This window comes from Pleurodeles waltl, chromosome 1_1 (assembly GCF_031143425.1).
Source record: "Pleurodeles waltl isolate 20211129_DDA chromosome 1_1, aPleWal1.hap1.20221129, whole genome shotgun sequence".
Lineage (NCBI taxonomy): Eukaryota > Metazoa > Chordata > Amphibia > Caudata > Salamandridae > Pleurodeles > Pleurodeles waltl.
Genome location: NC_090436.1, coordinates 306,747,715 through 306,773,338, shown reverse-complemented (window position 1 = coordinate 306,773,338; position 25,624 = coordinate 306,747,715). Strand labels below are relative to the sequence as shown.

At 48.3% G+C, this 25,624-nt stretch overlaps 1 protein-coding gene across 7 annotated transcripts in view; it reads right to left on the bottom strand.

Annotated features, from left to right (window-relative positions):
* Positions 1–25,624, bottom strand: part of DDX4 (DEAD-box helicase 4) — a 1,597,047-nt gene that overhangs the window by 136,077 nt on the left and 1,435,346 nt on the right. For all 7 annotated transcript variants that reach the window (XM_069222170.1, XM_069222215.1, XM_069222206.1 and 4 more), the window contains one exon: positions 3,716–3,815. In XM_069222170.1, the coding sequence (XP_069078271.1) occupies positions 3,716–3,815 (100 nt within the window). The remainder of the gene's footprint in view (positions 1–3,715; positions 3,816–25,624) is intronic.

The window sequence follows — 25,624 nt, the reverse complement described above, 5'->3', positions numbered from 1 at the left end:
ATATACTATTTCAAAGTAAGAAATAGTGTGGACAGAGTCCAAGGGTTCCCCTTAGAGGTAATATAGTGGCAAAAAGAGATAATTCTAATGCTCTATTTTATGGTAGTGTGGTCGAGCAGTAGGCTTATCAGAGGGTAGTGTTAAGCATTTGTTGTACACACACAGGCAATACATGAGGAACACACACTCAAAGACAATTCCAGGCCAAAAGGTTTTTATATTAAAAAATATATTTTCTTAGTTTATTTTAGGAACCACAGGTTCAAGATTTACAAACAATACTTTAAATGAAAGGTATTTCACTTAGGTACTTTAGGAACTTTGAATTATCACAATAGCATGTACAGTTTTGGCAAAAATGGCAATAAGCTATTTTAAAAGTGGACACGGTGCAAAAATCAACAGTTCCTGGGGAGGTAAGTAAATGTTAGGTTTATAAGTAAGTAAAACACTTACAGGGTTCAAAGTTGGGTCCAAGGTAGCCCACCGTTGGGGGTTCAAGGCAATCCCAAAGGTACCACACCAGCAGCTGGTCAGGTGCAGAGGTCAAAGTGGGGTGCCCAAAACACATAGGCTTCAATGGAAATAGGGGTGCCCCAGTTCCAGTCTGCCAGCAGATAAGTACAGGCGACTTCGGAGGGCAGACCAGGTGGGTATTGTAGGGCACTGGGCGGGGACACAAGCAGGCACAGTAAGTACACCCTATGCGGCACAGGGGCGGCCGGGTGCAGAGTGCAAACAGGCGTCAGGTTTTCAATACGAATCAATGGGGAGACCCAGGGGTCTCTTCAACGATGCAGGCAGGCACAGGGGGGACTCATCGGGGTAGCCACCACCTGGGCCAGGCAGAGGGTCTCCTGGGGGTCACTCCTGCACTGGAGTTCGGTTCCTTCAGGTCCTGGGGGCTGCGGGTGCAGTGTGGTTTCCAGGCGTCGGGTTCCTTGAAGCAGGCAGTCGCGGTCAGGGGGAGCCTCCGGATTTCCTCTGCAGGCGTCGCTGTGGGGGCTCAGGGGGTCAACTCTGGCTACTCACGGGCTCGCAGTCGGCGGGGGGTCCTCCCTGTAGAGTTAGTTTTCAGCAGGTCGAGCCGGGGGCGTCGGGTGCAGAGTGGAAAGTCTCACACTTCCAGCGGGAAACGTGAGGTCTTTAAAGTTGCTTCTTTGTTGCAAAGTTGCAATTTGGTAGAACAGGGCCGCTGTCCTCTGGAGTTTCTAGGTCCTTTTAGATGCAGGGTAGTCCTCTGAGGCTTCAGAGGTCGCTGGACCCTGGGGGACGCGTCACCGTTGCAGTTTTTCTCGAAGTGGGGAGACAGGCCGGTAGGGCTGGGGGCAAAGCAGTTGGTGTCTCTGTCTTCTCGGCAGGGCTTTAGGTCAGCAGTCCTTCCTCGTCTTCAGGTTGCAGGAATCTATCTTCCTCGGTTCTGGGAGCCCCTAAATACTCAATTTAGGGGGGTGTTTAGGTCTGGGAGGGTAGTAGCCAATGGCTACTAGCCCTGAGGGTGGCTACACCCTCTTTGTGCCTCCTCCCGGTGGGGAGGGAGTCACATCCCTAATCCTATTGGGGGAATCCAAAGTCAGAGTCATCTCAGCTCAGCTCAGGACACCTTAGGGGTTGTCCTGACTAGCCAGTGACTACTCCTTGTTTTTCTCATTATTTCCTCCGGCCTTGCTGCCAAACGTGGGGGTAGTGGCCGGAGGGGCGGGCATCTCCACTAGCTGGGATGCCCTGTGACGCTGTAACAAAGGGGGTGAGCCTTTGAGGCTCACCACCAGGTGTTACAGTTCCTGCAGGGGGAGGTGAGAAGCACCTCCACTCAGTACAGGCTTTGTTCCTGGGCACAGAGTGACAAAGGCACTCTCTCCATGTGGCCAGCAACATGTCTGGTGTGTGGCAGGCTGGTAAAACTAGTCAGCCCACACTGGAAGTCGGGTATGTTTTCAGGGGGCATCTCTAAGATGCCCTCTGGGTCGATTTCACAATAAAATGTACACTGGCATCAGTGTGCATTTATTGTGCTGAGAAGTTTGATACCAAATTTCCCAGTTTTCAGTGTAGCCATTATGGTGCTGTGGAGATCGTGTATGACAGACTCCCAGACCATATACTCTTATGGGTACCCTGCACTTACAATGTCTAACGTTTTGCTTAGACACTGTAGGGGCATAGTGCTCATGCACCTATGCCCTCACCTGTGGTATAGTGCACCCTGCCTTAGTGCTGTAAGGCCTGCTAGAGGGGTGACTTATCTATGCCATAGGCAGTGTGAGGTTGGCATGGTACCCTGAGGGGAGTGCCATATCGACTTAGTCATTTTCTCCCCACCAGCAAACACAAGCTGTGAGGCGGTGTGCTTGTGCTGAGTGAGGGGTCCCCAGGGTGGCATAAGACATGCTGCAGCCCTTAGAGACCTTCCCTGGCATCAGGGCCCTTGTTACCAGGGGTACCAGTTACAAGGGACTTACCTGAGTGCCAGGGTTGTGCCAATTGTGGAGACAAAGGTACAGTTTAGGGAACGAACACTGGTGCTGGGGCCTGGTTAGCAGTGTCCCAGCCCACTTTCAATCATAACTGGTATCAACAAAAGGCAAAATGTCAGGAGATAACCATGCTAAGGAGGCATTTCCTTACACAGGGCTTAAAGACGCTCCAGCAGAGGCGGGCTGGCCAAAAATGATGCGCCTGGCCCCCTATGAAATATGGACAACGGTAACTCTGGCCCCTGGAAACTCAGGGTTGTGGAGGTGGACCCGGCTCCTCGAAATGAGGCCTAGAGCGCCAACACTCCCACGTCAGCTGACAGACCCAAAAAAACAAAAACTAAATAAACATTTTTTTAAAAATTTTAAAACGCGACTTACCTGAGGACTTGGAATGGGATGATGACGATGGAGGACTCTGCGACCTCAATGTCTTCGAATGCATGACCCAACACTTGAAGCACGTATTTTGGATGTGGTAGCACTCCAGGCACCAAAGACGCATGTGGTGTGGATCAGTCACCGATGCCATCCAATGACAATACCCACAGGGTTAAAACCTGTCCTTCCTTGTTGACATCCTCGATGCACCAGGAGTAGAAAACTCAAAATATTTTGGATAAAAAGTTGAAAAAAGGGCAGTCAAAAAGTGACTGAGGGGCAGCTCTCTTCAGATCAGTGGTAACTGGCACTAAAAGAAAAGAACAGACGACCGTCTGTGCGCCGGAAGGGCGCCTATATAGGATGTTTGCCAATTTCCGGCACGGACACCAGACGTGCAGCCGATCAACACCATCAACTGGCACACAAGGGTACTGGTCAAAAAATTCTCTGGATCAAGCTGGCGCCTGGAGAAAATCAAAGGAAAGAAACCTGCAACTAGAAGTCTCTATCAGATACCAAGTTTATAATTTCCCATCAGTTATCATGTTAATCTTTTACCTTTTGAGTTCTCCCTTCATTCAGCTATCAATTCCTCATTTGAAATATGCCTGAGTAACTCTTCTTGGTTAGTCTCTCTTCCACTGGACACTTTCCTTTAAGATTGCACCTTGCTTTTTACCAGTAAACTCAGCTAATCTTGCCAGTCCTTTTACTTTTTCAGAACACAGAGTATTGATTTTACCAACCGCAGCACAATTCTTTTTTTAAGTGCCATGCTATAAATACCACTATGATAAAATACACCAATGTAAACTTTCAACATCAAAAATCTTTCGTTTAACTGATGGTCTCACCCATGAATACTAGTCGCCAATACATTCTCTTGACAAAGAAGAGTTGTTAGGTAATCAGCTCTTTTTTTTGTTTTCACAAAAACCATGGTCCTTTCAATCCCTATAAAGTAAAAGATAGACACAGTTAACCTAAATGTATACCAAATTAAACTGCATTAAATGTGTAATTAAGTGTGTCAACACAAAACCATGTGCAGGGAAGGCAACATGTTACTTACAAGATTCAAGTTGCAGGTAAGTACTTCAATAGATTCGTATTTCTCACATTTATCAATAAAACTTTGAAATCAAAGAGTTATACAGTTTTTGAAATATTATGTTTTACAAGTTGACAGTGCATTTATCAGAAACAGTTTCCTGGGGGGGGGGGGGGGGGGGGGGGGGGGAGAAAAGTAAATACGATTGACAGATAAGTACTTGACTTACAGTTCCAGTCTCCGGAGGTTAGGATGGCCACAGGTTGGGGTTCTAGATAAACCCAAACAACCACCACCAGCAACACGGGCGGGCCGGCTGGATGCAGAGGTCAAAGTTGAAGCAAACTTAACATGGGATCCTATGGAGAATGGGGCACTCGGTTTCAGATCTGCTTGCAGGTAAGTACCTGTGTCTTCAGAGGGCAGACCTGGGGGTTTTAGAGGAGGACTTGTGGTGGTTGGGGGGGGGGGGGATGGGGGGGATTTACACGTAGGCACCAAACATACACCCTCAATGGCACTGGGGTGGCTGGGTGCAGGATGCAAACGAGGCGTCTGGTTTCCAATGATTCTCCAAGAGGGGACCCCGGGGCGTCACTCAGATGGTGCAGGCAAGATCGAGGGGGTCAATTGGGGCAAACCACACGCTGGACAGGGAGGAGGGCCACCTGCTGAAAGAAGCTGCACCGGAGGTTGGGTTCAACAAAGCCTGGGGGATGTGGGTGCAGTGGTCTTTTAAGCTTCGGGTATCTTCATCCGGAGCTTTCGCCGAAATGGGTGGGGGCAGGGGAATAGGGTCTCAGGATCCCCTCTGCAGGCATTGTCGTGGAGGGATGGAGAGGTCATTCCAGGGTAGGCACTTGCTCAGAGTCGCCTGGGGTCCTCTCTAGTTGGTTGGGCCATTTGGACACAGGCTGTGGGTATCGGGTGCACAGTGGTCAGGACTCACGCATCAGGAGTGAGGCTGGAGTCCTTAGATGTTTATTTTTGGAAAGCACCACTGTCCAAAGAAGTTCTTGGTCCTTTTGGGTGGAGGGCAGTCCTCTGGAGCTTCGCAGAGGTCGCTGGTCTTGCTGGTTGCGTTGCTGTTCTTGTGCAGGTTCTTTGATGCAGGAGACAGGCCGGTAGGGCTGGGACCAAGTCAGTTGGCTTCCTTCTTCTCTGCTGGGAATTCCCCTTAGCAGCTCTGCTTTCTTGTCAGGTCACCAGTAATATGGTGAGCTGGGTTCAGAGAGGCCCTTAAATCCTAGATTTAGAGGTGTTTTAGGGGTCAAAGGGCAGTAGCCAATGGCTACTGTCCCTGACGGTGTCTACACCCTTCTTGTGCCCACTCCCTTTGGGGAGTGGGCACAAACCTAACCCAACTGGTCCCTGTCCTCCAAACCAAGATGGAGGATTCCGCAGGGAGGGGGTCACCTCAGCTCAGGACACCTTAGGGGTGGTCCTAAATGGAGGGAAGGTCGGGTCACTTCTCCATTTTTTCCCTAATTTTCCTGCAGAACTTGCTGCCAAAAGTGGGGCGTTGTCTCGGGGGGCGGGCAACTCAATTAGCTGAAATGCCCTGAGGCACAGCAACCCGAGGCTTGAGCCTTCGAGGCTCACCACCAGGTGTGAAGCACATCCACCCAGAACATGCTTTGTTTCTGGCCACAGAGAGCACAAAGGCTCTCACCCTATACGGTCAGAAACAGGTCTGAAAGTGGCAGGCTCGTACACTAGCAGTTTGGCTAACATACAAAGGGTGTAGGAAGTTGGCTCTGTATATACTATCTCAAAGTAAGAGATAGTGTGCACAGAGTCCAAGGGTTCCCCTTAGAGGTAAGATAGTGGCAAAATTAGATAATTCTAATGCTCTATTTTGTGGTAGTGTGGTCAAGCAGTAGGCTTATCAGAGGGTAGTGTTAAGCATTTGTTGTATACACGCAGACAATAAATGAGTAACACACACTCAAAGACTTACTCCAGGCCAAAAGGTTTTTATATAGAAAAATATATTTTATTAATTTATTTTTAGAACCACAAGTTCAAGATTTGAAGTAAATACATAAAGAACGAGTTACTTACCTTCGGTAACGACTTTTCTGGTGGATACATTAGCTACCTGTGGATTCCTCACCTAATGAATACTCCCATGGTGCCAGCATTCGACGGAAATCTTCTTCGTAGTCTCTGCACGTCGACGAGGACGTCACTCTAGCCCACGCGACGCCGTCTGACATCATACAGGCAATAAGAGGTCCTCGACGACGTGCCGACGTCAGTACCAACATTTTTTACGTGCATGAGAACAACAACCCAATGCAATGAAAGAGCAAGGCAACATCCCAATAACCTTGTAAAATACACAATATTGCAATGAATAGCTGTAAATTTAATATAACGAACAAATATATGCAAATCATGTATGTACACAAAGATATATACATATATATATATATATATATATATACATACAGATAAATATACACAAGTATCCATATATACAACATCTATTGCAACCTTGAAGACCAAGAGGAGCGCACTCAAGGATTACTTGGTAAGACCAGAAAGGCAACGGGGAGGCGGGTGGGACTGTGAGGAATCCACAGGTAGCTAATGTATCCACCAGAAAAGTCGTTACCGAAGGTAAGTAACTCGTTCTTCTGATGGATACAACTACCTGTGGATTCCTCACCTAATGAATAGAGTCCCAAAGCAGTACCACGCCTGGCGGTGGGTGCCCAAATGGTCAAACCAAGAAATCCTGCAGCACTGACCGTGCAAAATGGCAGTCCCTTCTAACCTCAGAATCCAAACAGTAATGTTTTGCAAAAGTGTGAAGGGACGACCAAGTTGCGGCCTTGCAGATGTCGACCACAGGAACACCTCTGGCCAAGGCCGAAGTGGCCGACTTAGCTCTGGTGGAATGAGCTCTAATGCCCTCAGGAGGATCCTTCTTTGCCAAAGAGTAACAGATTTTAATGCAAAGAACAACCCACCTGGATAGTGTTCTTTTGTGGACTGCCTTTCCTCTCCTCTTGCCCACGTATCCAATAAACAGCTGATCCTCCAGCCTGAAATCCTTTGTTCTATCAATAAAGAAGCTCAATGCCCTTTTTGGGTCCAGACGGTGCAGTCTTTCTTCCTCTTTGGAAGGATGAGGCGGAGGATAGAACGTGGACAAAGTAATTGCCTGAGCCAAATGGAAAGGTGAAACAACCTTCGGGAGGAAAGCAGCCTTGGTCCTCAACACCACCTTATCCCCATAAAAACTTGTATAAGGAGGTTTTACTGATAAGGCCTGCAACTCACTCACTCTCCTTGCTGATGTTATAGCTATCAGGAAGACTGTTTTTAAAAACAAATACCTTAAGGGGCAAGAATGCATAGGTTCAAAAGGGGACCCCATAAGGAAAGTCAGGACCAAGGACAAATCCCATTGCGGCATAACGAATGGTTTTGGAGGATATTTATTTAGAAGACCTTTCAAGAATCTGATAACAATAGGGGATTTAAATAAAGATGGTTGGTCTGGAAGACATATGAAGGCTGACAAGGCCAATAAATAACCCTTAATGGTAGCCACTGCACAACCTTTCTGCGCTAGAGACAGAGCAAAAGACAAAATGTCCGATAGATGAGCATGTAAGGGATCAATCTGCCTCTCTCCACACCACGCAACAAATTTAGACCATCTATTAGCGTAGATAGATTTAGTGGAGTGTCGCCTGGCCGCTAATATAACATCCACTACCTCAGGCGGGAGAGAGAAGGAACTCAGGTTGCCCCGTTCAATCTCCAGGCATGTAGGTGCAAACTCTGGAGGTTGGGGTGTAAAACCTGCCCCTGCGAGAGGAGGTCTGCCCTGAGAGGGAGACGGAGCGGAGGTCACATTGAGAGTTGGAGAAGGTCGGAGTACCATACCCTCCTTGGCCAATCCGGAGCTATTAGGATGACTAGAGCCCGGTCCTGGCGAATCTTCCTCAATACTCGAGGAATCAAGGGTATGGGAGGAAACGCGTAAAGCAACTGGCCGCACCAGGTTATTTGAAACGCGTCCCCCAACGCTCCCTGCATCGGATACTGGAGACTGCAGAATAACGGACAATGCGCGTTCTCTCGAGTGGCAAACAGATCTACCCGAGGAAACCCCCACCTCTGGAAGATTAAACGGACTTGATCTGGATGGAGACGCCACTCGTGGTCTGCCGAGAATTGGCGACTGAGACTGTCCGCACACACGTTTAAGACTCCGGCCAGATGGTTTGCTATCAAGCAAATCTGATGGTCCTTTGTCCAGGACCATAGTCGAAGAGCTTCTCTGCAGAGAAGGTACGACCCTACTCCTCCCTGCTTGTTTATGTACCACATCGTGGTAGTATTGTCCGTTAGAACCTGTACCGACTGACCACGAAGGGAAGGGAGGAAGGCCTTGAGAGCCAGACGTACAGCCCGTAACTCTAACAGATTGATGTGAAACATCTGTTCCTCTGGAGACCAAAGGCCTTTGATCTCCAGATCCCCCAGATGAGCTCCCCACCCTAGAGTGGAAGCATCCGTTATGACTGTGGCCACTGGTGGCGACTGCTCGAACGGCTTTCCTTGTGAAAGACTGTTGCTTGCAATCCACCACTTCAAATCCACAGCAGCATCTCTGGAGATCTTGACAGTACTCTCTAGATCCCCTTTGTGTTGAGACCACTGCCTTCGGAGGCACCACTGAAGAGCCCTCATGTGCCAGCGAGCATGCGTGACCAACAGAATGCAGGAGGCAAACAGACCGAGCAGACGAAGGACCTTGAGGACTGGAACTACCGCTCCATTTCGAAACATTGGAACCAAATCCTGAATATCTTGAATCCGCTGAGGCGGAGGAAAGGCCCGACCCAATGTTGTATCCAGTACTGCCCCTATGAACAGGAGGCGCTCAGAGGGCTCTAGGTGAGATTTGGGCTCGTTCATCGAAAAACCCAGGTCGAACAACAACTGGGTTGTTGACTGCAGATGATGCGACACAAGCTCCGGGGACTTGGCTTTGATCAACCAGTCGTCCAAGTAAGGGAATACTGCTATCCCCTTCCTTCTGAGTTCTGCCGCAACCACCGACATCACCTTCGTGAAGACTCGAGGTGCTGAAGTAAGACCAAACGGAAGGACCGCAAACTGATAGTGCTGCGATCCCACCACAAACCGGAGATACTTCCTGTGTGACTTGAGTATCGGGATATGAAAGTAAGCATCCTGCAAGTCGACAGACACCATCCAGTCTTCCTTGTTCAACACCAAAAGCACCTGTGCTAGGGTCAGCATCTTGAACTTTTCCTGCTTGAGGAACCAATTCAAGATCCTCAGGTCCAGGATTGGTCTCAAACGACCATCCTTCTTGGGAATCAGGAAATACCTTGAGTAACATCCTCGACCCCTTTCCTGCTCTGGGACCAACTCCACTGCGCCCTTTGAAAGGAGGGCTTGTACCTCCTGTTCTAGCAACAGGAGGTGTTCTTCTGAACAATAAGAAGGGCGGGGTGGGATGAGGGGCGGGAACTCCCGAAAGGGAAGGGTGTAGCCTTTTCCCACAATACTGAGAACCCAAGTGTCCGTTGTAACAGTCTTCCATTTGGCGAGAAAATGCTGTAATCTTCCCCCTACAGGAGAGGAGTGAGTGGGGAATGGTGGAAGCCTAAGGCTGCTTCCCCTGCTGCACCCCGCCAGAGGATGAGGAAGAGGCAGAGTGCTGCTGAGAGGCTCCTCTGGTGCGGACCCTACCTCTCCCTCTAAAAGATCTATAGGGATGGGAAGAGGCAGGTTGCTGATATCTTCCCCGAAAGGAAGAGGAGGAAGAGCCACGCCCAAATCCACGAAACCTCCTGAAAAATCTGGAAGAGGCCGTGGAAGAAGGAGCTTGGAGCCCTAACGACTTAGCCGTGGCCCTGCTCTCCTTAAAACGTTCCAAGGCCGAATCAGCCTTGGCTCCAAACAGTTTGTCCCCATCAAACGGGAGATCCAACAATGTGGACTGTACATCCGCAGAAAAGCCCGAGTTACGGAGCCAGGGCTGCCTCCTTGCCACCACAGTTGTGCCCATTGCTCTGGCCACCGAGTCGGTCGTATCCAGTCCAGTCTGGATAATCTGGGTCGCAGCAGACTGGGCATTTGAAACAACGTCCAAAAGACCCTGGGGAAGCTTTGTAAATGATGAGGAAATGTCATCCATCAGAGCATGAATATACCTCCCCAGGATACAGGTTGCGTTGGTGGCCTTCAACGCCAGACTGCAGGACGAAAAAATCTTCTTGGACTGCGCCTCCAGTTTCTTTGAATCTCTGTCCCCAGGCACCGTCGGGAAAGAACCAGGCGCTGACTTGGATGAACAGGAGGCCTGCACCACCAAGCTCTCCGGCGTAGGGTGCCTAGACAGAAAACCAGGGTCAGTTGGAGCCGCCCGATACCTCCTGGCCACGGCCCTGTGAACTGCTGGGGAAGATGCCGGCCTCTTCCACACCTCTAACACCGGATCCAGCAGAGCGTCATTAAATGGCAAAAGAGGCTCTGCCGCAGCTGAGGCCGGATGTAGCACCTCTGTTAGAAGGTTTTGTTTTGCCTCCATCACCGGCAAAGGCAGGTCCAAAAAACTAGCTGCCTTCCGTACTACTGCGTGAAAGGAAGAAGCCTCCTCAGTATATTCTCCTGGGGACGAAAGATCCCACTCAGGGGAAGTGTCCAGCCCACTGGCCGACTCCAGACCACGCAGCCCATCACCCGAGTCCTCTAGCTCTCCTTCTTCCAGGGCTCGTTGGTACTCCTGCTCTTCTAATACACGGAGAGCACGTCTCCTCGAATGAAGCCGTTGCTCAATACGCAGAGTCGACAATGCCTTCGCCGAAGTCGAAGATCGGCGCCGATCTTCAGAAGCCACCGACGCCGCGTCCGGCGCCACAGGTAACTTCGGCGCCGACGAAAGAGCAGTCGAAGCAGATGGACCCACCGGAGTCACAGGCCGAAATCCCGACGTCGACGGGATGGAAATCCCCGGGGCCAATCCCTCTGAAGCCACCGGAGCGGCCACCGGCGCCGAGCCCACGTTCCCAAAAGGGAGAAAGGGCATAAAGGGTGCCGGCCGAAGAGGCGCAGGATCACCCAATGAAAAGGCCAAAGGCCCAGCCGGAGCACCCCCTGGAGCCATCTGTTGGAAGATGGCATACATCGCATTCAAGAATGCAGAACTATCGGCTCCAGGGGTGGGAAAAGCCGGATACTGGGGTGCCTGTCTCGGAGGCGACCCCGACGCCGGCCTCGACGTCTGCGACGCCGGAGATAACACCTGAGGCTCCAATACCTCAATCACCGACGCCTGTCCAGGTGAAGTCGGAGACGCCGGAGAGGGCAACGGCGTCGAAGGATGAGGCGTAACCGTGGGACTGATCTCCCATGTCCTTCGGCGCCGATCCGAAGACCTGGAACGAGTCTCCTTGCTCGAATGACGCTGAGATTCTCTACGGCGCCTGGAGTCTCGATGACGCCGATGTCTTGGCGAAGAAGACTTCTTGTGATGCTTCTCTTTTTTCGATTTCGCCATAAACAGCTTCGCCTCACGTTCCTTGAGGGCCTTTGGATTCATGTGCTGGCATGAATCACAAGTCGAGACGTCGTGGTCGGAGCTCAAACACCAAAGGCAGTCGGAATGAGGATCCGTCACTGACATCTTGCCTCCACACTCACGACAAGGCTTGAATCCAGACTTTCTCTGCGACATTATTACCACAGCGAAAGACTACGCAGCAAAAATACACTGTAACCACAAAAGTAACAGCTGCTCCCTCGAAGATAACCGTTTCGAATGCACGGAAAAAAGGGAACTGACGTCGGCACGTCGTCGAGGACCTCTTATTGCCTGTATGACGTCAGAAGGCGTCGCGTGGGCTAGAGTGACGTCCTCGTCGACGTGCAGAGACTAGGAAGAAGATTTCCGTCGAATGCTGGCGCCATGGGAGTATTCATTAGGTGAGGAATCCACAGGTAGTTGTATCCATCAGAAATGCAAGGTACTCCACACAGGTAAGTTAGTAACTTTGAATTAGAGAAATAACATATACATTTTTTGTTAAAATGGCAATAAGCTATTTTAAAAGTGGACACTGCAAAAATCAACAGTTCCTGGGGGAGGTAAGTAATGGTTAGTTTTTTAGGTAAGTAAAACACTTAAAAGTTTCAGTTCCTGGGCATAGGCAGCCCACTGTTGGGGATTCAAGGCAACACCAAATTTACCACACCAGCAGCTCAGGTCCGATCCGCTGCAAAAGTCAAAGAGGTGCCCAAAACACATAGGTGCCAATGAAGAAGAGGGGTGCTCTGGTTCCACTCTGGCAGCAGGTAAGTACCTGCGTCTTCGGAGGGCAGACCAGGGGGGTTTTGTAGAGCACTGGTGGGGGGGGGGACACAAGTAGGCACACAAAACACACCCTCAGTGGCACAGGGGCGGCCGGGTGCAGTGTGCAAAGCAGGCGTTATTTTGCTTGCCACGCTGCCCCATGGCTTAGTCATTTTCTCCCCACCAGCACACACATGCTGTGAGGCAGTGTGTATGTGCTGGGTGAGGGGGTCCCCAGGGTGGTATAACACATGGTGCAGCCCTTAGAGACCTTCCCTGGCATCAGGGCCCTTGGTACCAGTTACAAGGGACTTACCTGAGTGCCAGGGTTGTGCCAATTGTGGAGACAAAGGTACAGTTTAGGGAAAGAACACTGGTGCTGGGACCTGGTTAGCAGGGTCACAGCACACTTTCAAATCATAAATTAGCATCAGCAAAGGCAAAAAGTTAGGGGGCAACCATGCCAAGGAGGCATTTCCTTACAAAGGGCATCTCTAAGATGCCCTCTCATTGCACGTGTTGCTGGTGGTGGGTGTTGGGGGTTAACTGGAACCCGACCTGTGAAGTACTTATCTGTAAATCTTGTAAACTTTTCTTCCTCCCAGGAACTGTTAATGAAAACTGCATTGTCAACTTTTAAAACAGGTAATTGCCAATATTTCCAAAACTGTGTAACTCTTCGATTTGAAACAAAGTACTATTTATTTATATATGTGTGAAATATGAGTCTATTAAAGTATTTACTTGCTGTAGGAGACTGGCCTGGCTTATAGTGGGTACCTTGTGGTACTTACACCTTGTGTCAAGTCCAGTTATCCCTTATTAGTAGATTTAGAGGTGTTCTATTAGCTTATGCTGATAGAGGTAGCTATAGCAGAGCAGCTTAGGCTGAACTAGGAGACATACAAAGCTCCTACTATACCGCTTATATCAATTAGTACTATATCACAAGAAAACACAATACTCAGAGTTACTAAAAATAAAGGTACTTTATTTTAGTGACAACATGCCAAAAGTTTCTCAGAGGATATAGAGCCAGATGTAGAATGCATTTTGCATGGCACAAATTGCGAAAATCGCAGTTTGCGCCATGCAAAACGTGCATCGCGATGCACATTCCCATTTTGCGAGTCGGTACTGACGCGCAAAATAGGAATGCGACTCGCAAATAGGAAGGGGTGTTCCCTTCCTATTTGCGACTCGCACCGCGATGCATAATTGCTTTGTGACCGCGAACGCGGTTGCAAAGCAATTCGCTTCCCCTTTGTGAATGTCGCTATTAATGTTTTTTCAGAGCAGGCAGTGGTCCAGAGGACCACTGCCTACTCTGAAAAAACAAAACTAAATGGTTTCGTTATTTTTTTGCATTGCAACTCGTTTTCCTTTAAGGAAAACGGGCTGCAATAGAAAATAAAAAAACTGCTTTATTTAAAAAGCAGTCACAGACATGGAGGTCTGCTGTCTCCAGCAGGCCACCATCCCTGTGAGTGCAGGGAATCTCAATGGGGTCGCAAAATGCGAACCACCTCATTAATATTTATGAGGAAGGTCTTTGCGTCCCCATTGCGATTCGCAGAAGGTGTCTGAGACAACATTCTGCATTCGATTTTGCGAATCAGAAATTGCGAATCGCACCGACTCGTAATTTCCGATTTGCAAAATCGATTTTTACTACATCTGGCTCATAATCCCTTAGGAGGTAAGTAATATACACAAAATAAACACACACACCAAAATCAGGTAGGTAAACAGTTAGAAAAGTAGTGCAAACACTGTAGAACACAACAGAATGCAATAGGAGACAATAGGCTTAGGGGCAAGGCAAACCATATACTCCAAAAGTGGAATGCGAACCACAAATGGACCCCAGGCCTAGTGTAGTTTGTGGAGGGTCGCTGGGAGTGTAACAAAACACTAAGGATGTCCAAGATACCCCACCCCAGGACACTGAAAAGTAGAAGTAAAGTTACCCTACTACCCCAGAAAGACAGTAAAGTTGAGGTAGGGGATTCTACAAGGAAAACAACTGCCTGCAAAGCACTGAAGACGGATTCTTGGACCTGAGGACCTGTAAAGGAAGGGGACCAAGTCGAAGAGTCACACATGTGTCCCGGGGGGGGGGGGGGAGGGAGGGAGGCAGGAGCCCACTAAACCCCAGATGAAGGAGCAAAAGGGCTGCCTACGGGTGGGAGAAGCCAAAGATTCTGCAACACTTTAACCACTCCGTCTGTAGCAGCTACCCCCTTGGAGAACTCACAGCAATTCTGTGAGTCAGTGGCAAACTTCTTCCATCACAAAATCATTAATTTGCTAAATAATTTTAGTCCCTCACTCCCTGTTGGGACAGAGGATGTGAATATAGGTTCCGTAGGTACGGTTAAACCTCCGAACACTTTGGATATTTTTCAGCCGCTCACCGTAAATACAATTAGAGACTCTCTTCTGACTCTTAAATCAGGGGCACCTACAGATCTTTGTCCTCCTCGGGTTCTTAAGCTAGCCCCCCAAATGATGGCCGAGGCATTGGAACCGGTGTATGCCGAGATTCTCCCGGAAGGAATCTTTCCGGCTATCTGGAAGCAGGCCACCGTCATTCCTCTCATTAAAAAAGCAGGGAAAGACGTGGCAGATTTGTCCAATCTTCGCCCTATTTCGTTACTACCAGGGATTTCTAAAATATTTGAAAAACATCTTAATTGGGAGCTGTCTGCTTTTCTACAGGAAAATGGTGGATTAGACCCCTCACAGCATGGTTTTCGGGGAGATCATGGCACGGAAACGGCACTGATTTCCACCTCAGATATGATCCGGAGAAGAGGAGATGGGGGTGAGGGGTCGATTTTGGTTTTACTAGATCTTTCAGCAGCTTTTGACACCATTTCTCATTCTACTCTATGTAATAGGCTTGCCCAAGTTGGAGTTAGAGGGAAGGCCCTGCAGATCCTTAGTTCTTTTTTGTCGGACCGAACCACAACGGTAGCATGCGGGGATTATAAGGCCTCTCCTTTCCAACTACCCTGTGGTGTCCCGCAGGGTTCCTCCCTTAGTCCGACACTTTTTAATCTTTATATGTCTCCATTAGCTAATCTGGTGCGCTCATTTGGGGCTCAGATCGTCTCGTATGCAGATGATACTCAGCTGATTGTGCCCATTTCACATAATGTGAAGGACACAAAGGAAAACTTTTACTGCTGTATGACAGCTATTAATAAATGGATGACCTGCAACTGGTTGAAACTTAATGGGGACAAAACAGTGATCATGTACTTGGGGGGCAAAGTGTCCCCTTGGGATAATAACTGGTGGCCTCCCGTTTGTGGGGGCTGCCCCTCACCGGTATCAGCTGCCAAAAATGTGGGTATTATGTTTGATGATTTATTGTCTTTTAAATCACAGATCAATCAGCTGGTTAAGGTTTGTTTTTGGGCACTAAAAACCCACAAGAAAATTCTTCACCTTCTGGCGGAAGACCTTAGACGCCCGGTGGTACTGGCGTTGGTCACCTCTAGACTAGATTACTGTAATTCTTTACTGCTTAATGCTAATAAGTCCTCTCTGGATAAATTAGTCGATCCAGAATACGGCGGCCCACTTAACTTTAAATATGCCCAATTTTGCCTCTGCTTCTAGGTGCGTGGCATCCCTCCATTGGCTCCCAATCAGGAAGAGAATTATGTTTAAGACACGTTGCCTTACGCATAAAGCACTTCAGTCATTAGGATGGGACTATTTAAGATCTACTTTTTTGTTTTATCAACCTCCGAGACTTTTGAGATCAGCTTCTAGATTTTTGATCAAAGTCCCACGCTGCAAAAAAGCGAGATGGGGAGACCGCGCTTTTTCGGTGCAAGCATCCAGACTCTGGAATGGTTTGCCGCTTTCGTTGCGACAAATACGGAATCATTTGGCCTTCAGGAAGTGCCTGAAAACCTGGCTCTTCGCAAACTAATTAGTAGTATCTTTCTCTTTTCACTTTTTTCTGCATTTAAGGTCTGCATAGCGCTTCGATGCTCCCGCCGGAATGCGCTCTATAAATAATTCAATACAATACAATACAACAACTGAAGGGGCCAGGAACTTCTTCTTTGGTCAGAAGTTGTCCCACGGCATGCTGGAGGATGCAGAAAGACCGCAAACAAGCCTTGCTAGCTGCAAGAGTCGCGGTTGAGGATTTTGGGTGCTGCCAGGGCCCAGGAAGGACCAGGAGGTCGCCCCTTGGAGGAGGAGACAGATGGGGCGCTCAGCAACACAGAGAGCCCACGCAGAAGCAGGCAGCACCTGCAGAAGCACCTGAACAGGCGTTCAGGAAATCTGAGCATGGCAGTCGTCTCAGCACAACAAAAGAGGGACCCACGAAGTCGGAGGTCAACTCAGCGAGTTGGGCAATGCAGTACGGAGTGCTGGGTACCTGGGCTGTGATGTGCACGAAGGAAGTCTTGCAAAAGTGCACAGAAGCCCTAGCAGCTGCAGATCATGCAGTACATAGGATTGCTGTCTGGCGTGGGGAGGCAAGGACTTACCTCCACCAAATTAGGACAGAAGGACAACTGGACTGTCAGGGTCACTTGGATCCAGCTCTTGTGTTCCAGGGACCACGCTCGTCAAGATGAGAGGGGACCCAGAGGACCAGTGATGCAGAAGTTTGGTGCCTGCGTTAGCAGGGGGAAGATTCTGTAGACCCACGGGAGTCAATTCAAAAATTATTTTATTTGGCATAAGCCTTAAAAGTATAAAAACAATAAAATATACAAGTTTGTTTAAAACTATTCTGTTACATATTACATTAACATACAAAGTTTTTAGATCATACCAATTCTTGTTAACCAACTCTAGTTACACAATTCATTAGATTAAAATTCAAGTTCTTACAATTTCTTAAAGTGCAACATGCCAACTAGATTATCCCACATACGGTTCTGATTAGACTCTGGTCCTTACGATCTCAAAGTGCAATTTCCAATATAGAGTGCTCTGCGTTTGGTAAACGCCCTCAGAGCATGCACCACCAGGAAACAGTTGAGACAGCCGGCAGGATTAGGCACTACAATGTTGCTGGTAGTCTTCTCGCTACCTTGTTGCAGTTTTGCAGGCGTCCTGGAGCAGTTAGAGGTCGATCCTTGGCAGAAGTCAAGAGCAGAAGTGCAGAGGAACTCTGGTGAGCTCTTGAATTCGTTATCTGGTGAGATATCCACAGGAGAGACCCTAAAGAGCCCTCAGAGGAGGATTGGCTACAGAGAAAGGTAAGCACCTATCAGGAGGGGTCTCTGATGTCACCTGCTGGCACTGGCCACTCAGAGCTGTCCATTGTGCCCTCACACCTCTGCATCCAAGATGGCAGAGGTCTGGGACACACTGGAGGAGCTCTGGGCACCTCCCCTGGGAGGTGCTGGTCAGGGGAGTGGTCACTCCCCTTTCCTTTGTCCAGTTTCCCGCCAGAGCAGGGCTGGGGGGGATCCCTGAACTGGTGTAGACTGGCTTATGCAAGGAGGGCACCATCTGTGCCCTTCAAAGAATTTCCAGAGGCAAGGAGAGGCTGCTACTCCTCCCAGGCCCTTCACACCTATTTCCAAAGGGAGAGGGTGTAACACCCTCTCTCAGAGGAAATCCTTTGTTCTGCCTTCCTGGGACTGGGCTGCCCAGACCCCAGGAGGGCAGAAACCTGTCTGAGGTTTGGCAGCAGCCGTAGCTACAGAAAAAACCCCGGAGAGTTAGTTTAGCAGTACCCGGGCTCTATGCTGGAGACCTGGGGGATGCATGGAATTGTCCCCCCCAATACCAGAATTATATTGGGGTGACAATTCCATGATCCTAGACATGTTACATGGCCATGTTCGGAGTTACCATTGTGACGCTACATATATGTATTGACCTATATGTAGTGCACGCGTGTAATGGTGTCCCCGCACTCACAAAGTCCAGGGAATTTGCCCTGAACAATGTGGGGGCACCTTGGCTAGTGCCAGGGTGCCCACAGACTTAGTAAATTTGCACCTAACCTTCACTAAGTGAGGGTTAGACATATAGGTGACTTATAAGTTACTTAAGTGCAGTGTAAAATGGCTGTGAAATAAAGTGGCAGTCCTGTGTAAGAATTAATTGAGCTCCCTATGGGTGGCAAAAGAAATGCTGCAGCCCAAAGGGATCTCCTGGAACCCCAATACCCTGGGTACCTAGGTACCATATACTAGGGAATTATAAGGATGTTCCAGTGTGCCAATAAGAATTGGTAAAATTAGTCACTAGTCTGCAGTGACACAAATTTAGAAAGCAGAGAGAGCATAAACACTGAGGTTCTGGTTAGCAGAGCCTCAGTGATACAGTTAGGCACGACACAGGGAACACAAATAGGCCACAAACTTATGAGCACTGGGGTCCTGTCTAGCAGGAGCCCAGTGACACATATCAAACACACTGACAACATAGGGTTTCCACTATGAGCACTGGGGCCCTGGCTAGCAGGATCCCAGTGACACAGGCAAAAACAAACATACATACAGTAAAAATGGGGGTAACATGCCAGGCAAGATGGTACTTTCCTACACTTGCAACTTGAATGTTGTGGTTCTAGAAATAAACTAAGAAAATATATTTTGCTATATAAAAAACATTGGTATGGAGTTAAGTCATTGCATGTGTGCTTCTTCTATTGCTTGTGTGTGTACAACAAATGCTTTGCACTGACCTCTGATAACACTAACTGCCCGACCACAAAAAAGAGCATTAGTATTATCCAGTTAAGCTTCTATTAAGCCTCTTGGGAATCCCTGGACCCTGTGCACACCATATCTCATTTTGATATAGTATATTCAGAGCCAACATTGGTGTATCAGCGGTGGGGTCTACGACTGTCCATTTGCTGGACTACTCAGCCAGTACCTGAAGTCCCGCTAGGGCCTTGGTTAAGTCCCCTTAGCATTTCTTTTTAGATTAAAAAATTATTGTAAGTAAGTTAGGGATTAGTAACTAGAGGTAGTTTTATTTTCTTAAAAAGCTATCTCAACTTTAGTAACATAATGAGAAGCTCAGTGGAAATGGTTGTGGAACTTCACCCCTTACCTCCATCTAGGAATGGCAGAGGTAAGGTCCCTCTGTAAAGCTAATACTGATTAAAACGGGTCCCAACCTTACCACGGTCAAGCTCCAGGAGCTCTTGGCAGAGTATACAAGGGACCACCCTGCTGAGGAGGAAGGCAACCCCTCAGACAGGGACAATGTTAGAGATGAGGAGGATGAACTCCCCCCCTCCTCACCTAACTAGGGGGACCAGGGTCCCAAGGTTACTGTCTCCAAAAATAGTACTCATCGGACCTGGATCTTCCAGAGGGTAGTCTAGCTCCTCTGGGAACACTGAGTGCAGCCTAAATGAAGAGGACATCCTTTTAGCAAGGATGGCCAAAAGATTAGCTTTGAAGCAACAACTCTTAGCTATAGAGAGGGAGCAAGGAGAAATGGGCTTAGCACCCATTAATGGTGGCAGCAACATAAATAGGGTCAGAGAGAAAGAATATCCTAAAAATCCCCAAAGGGATTGTCTCAAAATATGAAGAAGGTGCTATCACATCACCAAGTGGTTCACAGCTTTTGAGAGGGCTTGTGCAACCATAAAGCTAAACAGGTCTCATTGGGGAGCTTTCCTTTCGAAACTGTTTATTGCTAAGTGTAGGGATAGACTCCTCATACTCTCTGGTACAGATGCTGAATCCTATGACCACATGAAGGCTACCCTGATTGACGGCTTTTGATTAACCGCTGAGGAGTATAGAATTAGGTTCAGGGGGACTCACAAAACCTCAAGCCAGTCCTGGGTTGATTTTGTTGACTACTCAGTGAAAACACTAGATGGTTGGATAAGTGGCAGTGGAGTGCATGACTATGATGGGCTGTATAATTTGTTTATGAAGTATAACCTGTTAAGTAACTGCTTCAATGAGAAGTTGCATCAACATCTGGAAAACCTAGAACCAATTTCTCCCCAAGAATTGGGAAAGGAGGCAGACCACTGGGGCAAGACTAGAGTGACCAAGACTTCCACAGGGGGTGACCGAAAGAAAGGGGTCACAAAGCCTCCCCAGGGGACGGGTGGTGAGACACCAAAGGACCAGAACAAAGAGTCTTTACAAGGGCCCCACAAACCTGCTGAGGAGGTTGGGCCCGAGCCTCTTCACACTCCACAAATGGGTAAAACCTTTTATCCTAAGAAGGCCTGGTGTCATAGCTGTAAACAGCATGGATACCAAACTGGAGACATGGCCTGTCCAAAAAAGAATCCCCCTAGCACTGCTCCAGTTCGTACTGGTAAAGCCAGTCTCCAGGTGGGATCAACAGTGTGCCCTGAGCAAATAAGGGTTCACACTGAAGCTGTGCTAGTCTCTGAGGGTGGGGTAGATATAGCCACACTTGCTGCCTGGCCGCCTAAAATTAAAAAATACAGGCAGCAGCTCTTAATTAAAGGGACAAAAGTAGAAGCCCTGAAGGGTACAGTGCCAGTGTCACCGTGGTAACAGAGAAACTGGTTTCCCCAGACAGTATTTGGCTGGACAAACATATCCAGTGACCAATGCTGACAATGAGACTAAAGTCCATCCCATGGCTATGGTGACTTTAGAATGGGGAGGGATTACTGGCCTGAAACAGGTAGTGGTCTCTTCTGCAATTCCAGTGGAATGCTTGGTAGGGAATGATTTGGAGTCCTCAGCTTGGGCTGAGGTAGAGCTCAAAACCCATGCAGCCATGCTGGGAATCCCTGAACTGGTGTGTGTGAAAACTAGAGCACAAAGCAGAGCACAGGATGAAAAAGAAGTGTTGGAGTCTGGAATAATGGCCTAACCTTCCAAGAGAAAAAGTAAGAGGATTGGGGAACCAGCCTCTGAACAGTACCAGAAACCAGACCTCTCTTCTCAGGAAGATGTCTTATCCCGTGAGGGAGCTGAGTCCATGGAGCTAGAACCTTACCAGGTGGAGCTCTTGCGCCCAGGGGAACCCGCAAGGGAACAGCTGTGCCAGGGGCAACAGACTTGTCCAACTCTTGAAGGCCTGCATCAGGAAGCTGCTGCACAGGAGAAGGGAGATGTCAGTGGCTCCCACAGGGTCCACTGGGAAGATGAGACTCCTTTACACTGCTCCAAATGGCCCCTCGTCGTCCAAGTCTTCATCTCCCTCTAACAGATGCAATGGAATGAGGGAGGTCACCTAACTAGGTGAGGTGTGCTTTGGGGTCAGTTTCGAATGAGTTTTCTGAAAATTTTCTCTCGTCGACGATGTCGTCGACGGCACGTACAGTCTTCGTCGACGGCAGTGTCGTCGATGATGAACACATGGAGATTTTGATGGATGAAAGTCTCAGCGACGAGTCTACCGTCGACGAGGCCGTCGGCGATAGTAAAGCCGATACGGTCATAAGCGCCGTCGACGATGCCACTCTCGTTGACGGTGGGGCACTCGTCGTCGACGATGGAAATGTGCAAGTCGTCGTTGGCGTTGGAAAAGCACTCACCGACGGTCTCGTTGACGATGAGTCTGTCGTCAACGGTGCCTTTTTTGTAGAAGTAGAGGAAGGTCTCTTGAAAGGCACAGATGGAGGTACAGAGGATGACTTTTTATGCCTCTCAGAACTGCTGGCATGACCTCACTCCCCTTTTCTGGAAGATTTTTGAGGTGAAGTAGATGGGCTGCGGCCCTTGTAAGACTCTGAACCAGTCTTTTTGTGGGCTTTTCTTGATTGTTGGGAGGGAGATCTTGTGTCTGATCTTGCCCTCTTTGATGACTTTTTAGATATTGAAGAGTCATCACTATCAGAGTCAGACACTGGATTCTCTCTGTATTTAAGTTTTTGCAGCCAAATCAATAATCTGCCTTCTCTATCCTTAAGAGGAAAAGGTACGACAAACCTTACAATCCTTGGCTGAATGGTCTGGATAGAGGCAGTATATACAATCCTGAGGAGGGTCTTCAGAATGTAGTCTTTTCTTGCCACAAGTTTTGCACCTTCTGAATAAACCCTTATTCTCCTTATCAGACATGTTGAAGATGTTTTTCCAATCAGGTCAGAAAAGTTTTTCTCAGAAAAAATGTGTTGAAGCTAGTTCAAAAGGTGTGAATAAAGAGCAGAGCTCTGAGGAGACTCCCTAGCACGACGTGCAGTAGAAAATCTGCTGGAGCTTCTCTCAAGAGGATTCTAGAGGGTGGTGTCGCCTGATTGGTGGATGCTCAAGTTTGGTCCTTTTCCTAAAATGACTCTGATAGACTGTTAAATTGAAAAGGCCTAGGACCCTTTTGTTAATATATTTTAAAACTACTTGTGTAATTTGTGCCGGGGGCTTCCATCTCGACGATGGGGAATGATTCAAGCATGTGAATCTATGAAAGTTCCAATACTGGAGTAACACCCTGCTCTCAGAGCATATGCTTTTTTCTGCCTTCCTAGGACTGGGCTGCCCAAACCGCAGGAGGGCAGAACCCTGTCCGTGGGGGGGGGGGGGGGGGGGGGGGGGGCATCGGGGGGCATCAACTGTAGCTGCAGAGAAAACCCCAGAGAGCTGGTTTGGCAGTACTGGGGGTCCATAGTGGAGCCCCCAGGATGCATGGAATTGACTCCTTAATACCAGATGTGGAATAGGGGGACAATTCCACGATCTTAAGACATGTTACATGGCTATATTCGGTGTTACCATTGTGAAGCTACATATAGGTATTGACCTATATGTAGTGCACGCGTGTAATGGTCTCCCCGGGAAATGGCCCTGAACAATGTGGGGGCACCTTTGCTAGTGCAAGGGTGCCCTCACACTTAGTAACTTTGCACCTAACCTTCAGCAAGTGAAGGTTAGACATATAGGTGACTTATAAGTTACATAAGTGCAGTGAAAATGGCTGTGTGCGTTATTTCACGCAGACTGCAATGGCAGTCCTGTGTAAAGATTTGTCTGAGCTCCCTAAGGGAGGAAAAAGAAATGCTGCAGCCCATATGGATCTCCTGGAGCCCCAATGCCCTGGGTACCTAGGCCCCATACACTAGGGTCTTATAAGGGGGTCCAGTATGCCAATTAGAATTGGTAAATGTAGTCAATAGCCTATAGTGACAAATTTAAAGGCAGAGAGAGCATGGGCACTGAGGTTCTGATGAGCAGAGCCTCAGTGATACAGTTTGGCACCACACAGACATACACATTATGCCACAAACTAGGAACACTGGGGTAGTGGCTAGCAGGATCCCAGTGAGACAGTCAAAAACATACTGACTTTCATGTAAAATTGGGGGTAACATGCCAAGAAAGATGGTAATTTCCTACACAACCCCCCTAAACGAGGGACAATAAGGCTAACCTTGCCCAGATGAGTCTTCATTGTCTAAGTGGAAATATCTGGAGAGTCCATCTGCACTGGAGCGGGTACTCCCAGGTCTATGTTCCACTGTATAGTCCATTCCCTGTAGGGAGATGGACCACCTCAGCAATTTAGGGTTTTCATCTCATTTGTTTAACCCATAATAGCGGTTTGTGGTCTGTTTGAAAAATAAAGTGAGTCCCAAAGAGGTAAGGTCTCAACTTTTTAAAGGCCCAGACCACAGCAAAGGCCTCCCTCTCTATGGCAGACCAACGCTTTTCTCTAGGGGTCAACCTCCTGCTGATGAAAGCAATAGGTTGATCTGTGGCCATCTGTGTTTAGCTGTGATACTACTGCCCCTACCCCTAATTCAGAAGCATCAGTTTGTACTATGAATGTTTTCGAGTATCAAGGGCTTTTGAGGACAGGTGCAGAACATATGGCCTGTTTGAGCTCATCAAAAGCCTTTTGACAGCTAGCTGTCCATAATACCTTTTTAGGCATTTTCTTTGATGTGAGGTCATTAAGAGGGGCTGCAATGGAGCTATAGTTCTTGATGAACCTCCTGCAGTACCCAGTGAGGCCTAGGAAGGCTCTCACTTGGGTCTGAGTTGTAGGGGGAAGTCCATTCCATAATGGTTTGGATCTTCCCCTGCAGTGGTGCAATCTGTTCCCCATCTACCAGGTGGCCCAGATAAACCACTTTCCCTGCCCTATCTGGCAATTTGAGGCCTTGATAGTGAGGCCTGCTTTTTGCAGGGCCTCCAAAACTTTCCACAAGTGACCAGGTGATCATCCCAGGTGGAGCTGGAGACCGCAATATTATCTAGATATGCTGCATTAAAGGCTTCTAATCCTCAGAGGACTATGTTCACCAACCTCTGAAAAGCGTCAGGTGCATTTTTTCAATCCAAAGGGCATAACTGTGAATTGATAATGCCCCCCAATGGTTGAAAACGCAGTTTTAGGTTTTGCATCTTCTGATAACTTAATCTGCCAATACCCTGGAGTTAAATCAAAAGTGCTTAGATACTTGGCAGAAGCCAGTGTATCTATTAGCTAATCTGCCCTGGGTACAGGGTGAGCATCAGTTTTTGTTACTTGATTGAGTCCCCTATAGTCCACACAAAACCGCATTTCTTTCTTTCCTTCATTATTATGAGGTTTGGGGACAAGCACCACTGGGCTGGCTTAGGGACTTTCAGAGGGTTCAATGACTCCATGGTCCAACATTTTCTGTACCTCTTGTTTGATACACTCTCTGTCATGGTCAGGCTGTCTATAAATTTTACTTTTGACAGGTAAACAGTCTCCAGTATCAATTGTGTGCTTACACCAGGTAGTTGTATCTGGAACTAGTGAGAAGAGGTCAGAGAATTGTCCAAGTAGATTTATGCAGTTGTCCTTCTGCTCAGCAGTAAGGCAATCTGATAGTACAACTCCCTCCACTAAGCCATCAGCTTCAGTGGTGGTGAAGAGGCCAGGGAAAGGGTCACTCTCTTCTTCCTTCCCTTCATCTTTGGCCATAAGCAGGGTTAAGTCAGCCTTGTCATAGTAAGATTAAAGGCGATTGACATGAAGCACCATAAGAGGGCTTCGGCAGTGCCCAGGTCCATCAAATAGGTGACCTCACCTTTCTTCTCCACAAAGAGATGGGGTCCAATCCATTTGTCCTGGAGAGCTCCTGGTGCCACAGGCTCCATGTAGGAAACTACCATCTTGCCTGGCATGTTATCCCCATTTTCACTTTATATATGTATGTTTTAGCCCCTGTGTCACTGGGATCCTGCTAGGCAGGACCCCAGTGCTCATAGTATGTTCCCTGTATGTGTTCCCTGTGTGATGCCTAACTGTATCACTGAAGCTCTGCTAACCAGAACTTCAGTGTTTATGCTCTCTCTGCTTTCTAAATTTGTCACTGCAGGCTAGGGTTCCAGGAGATCCCTATGGGCTACAGCATTTCTTTTGCCACCCATAGGGAGCTCTGACAATTCTTACACAGGCCTGCCACTGCAGCCTGAGTGAAATAACGTCCACGTTATT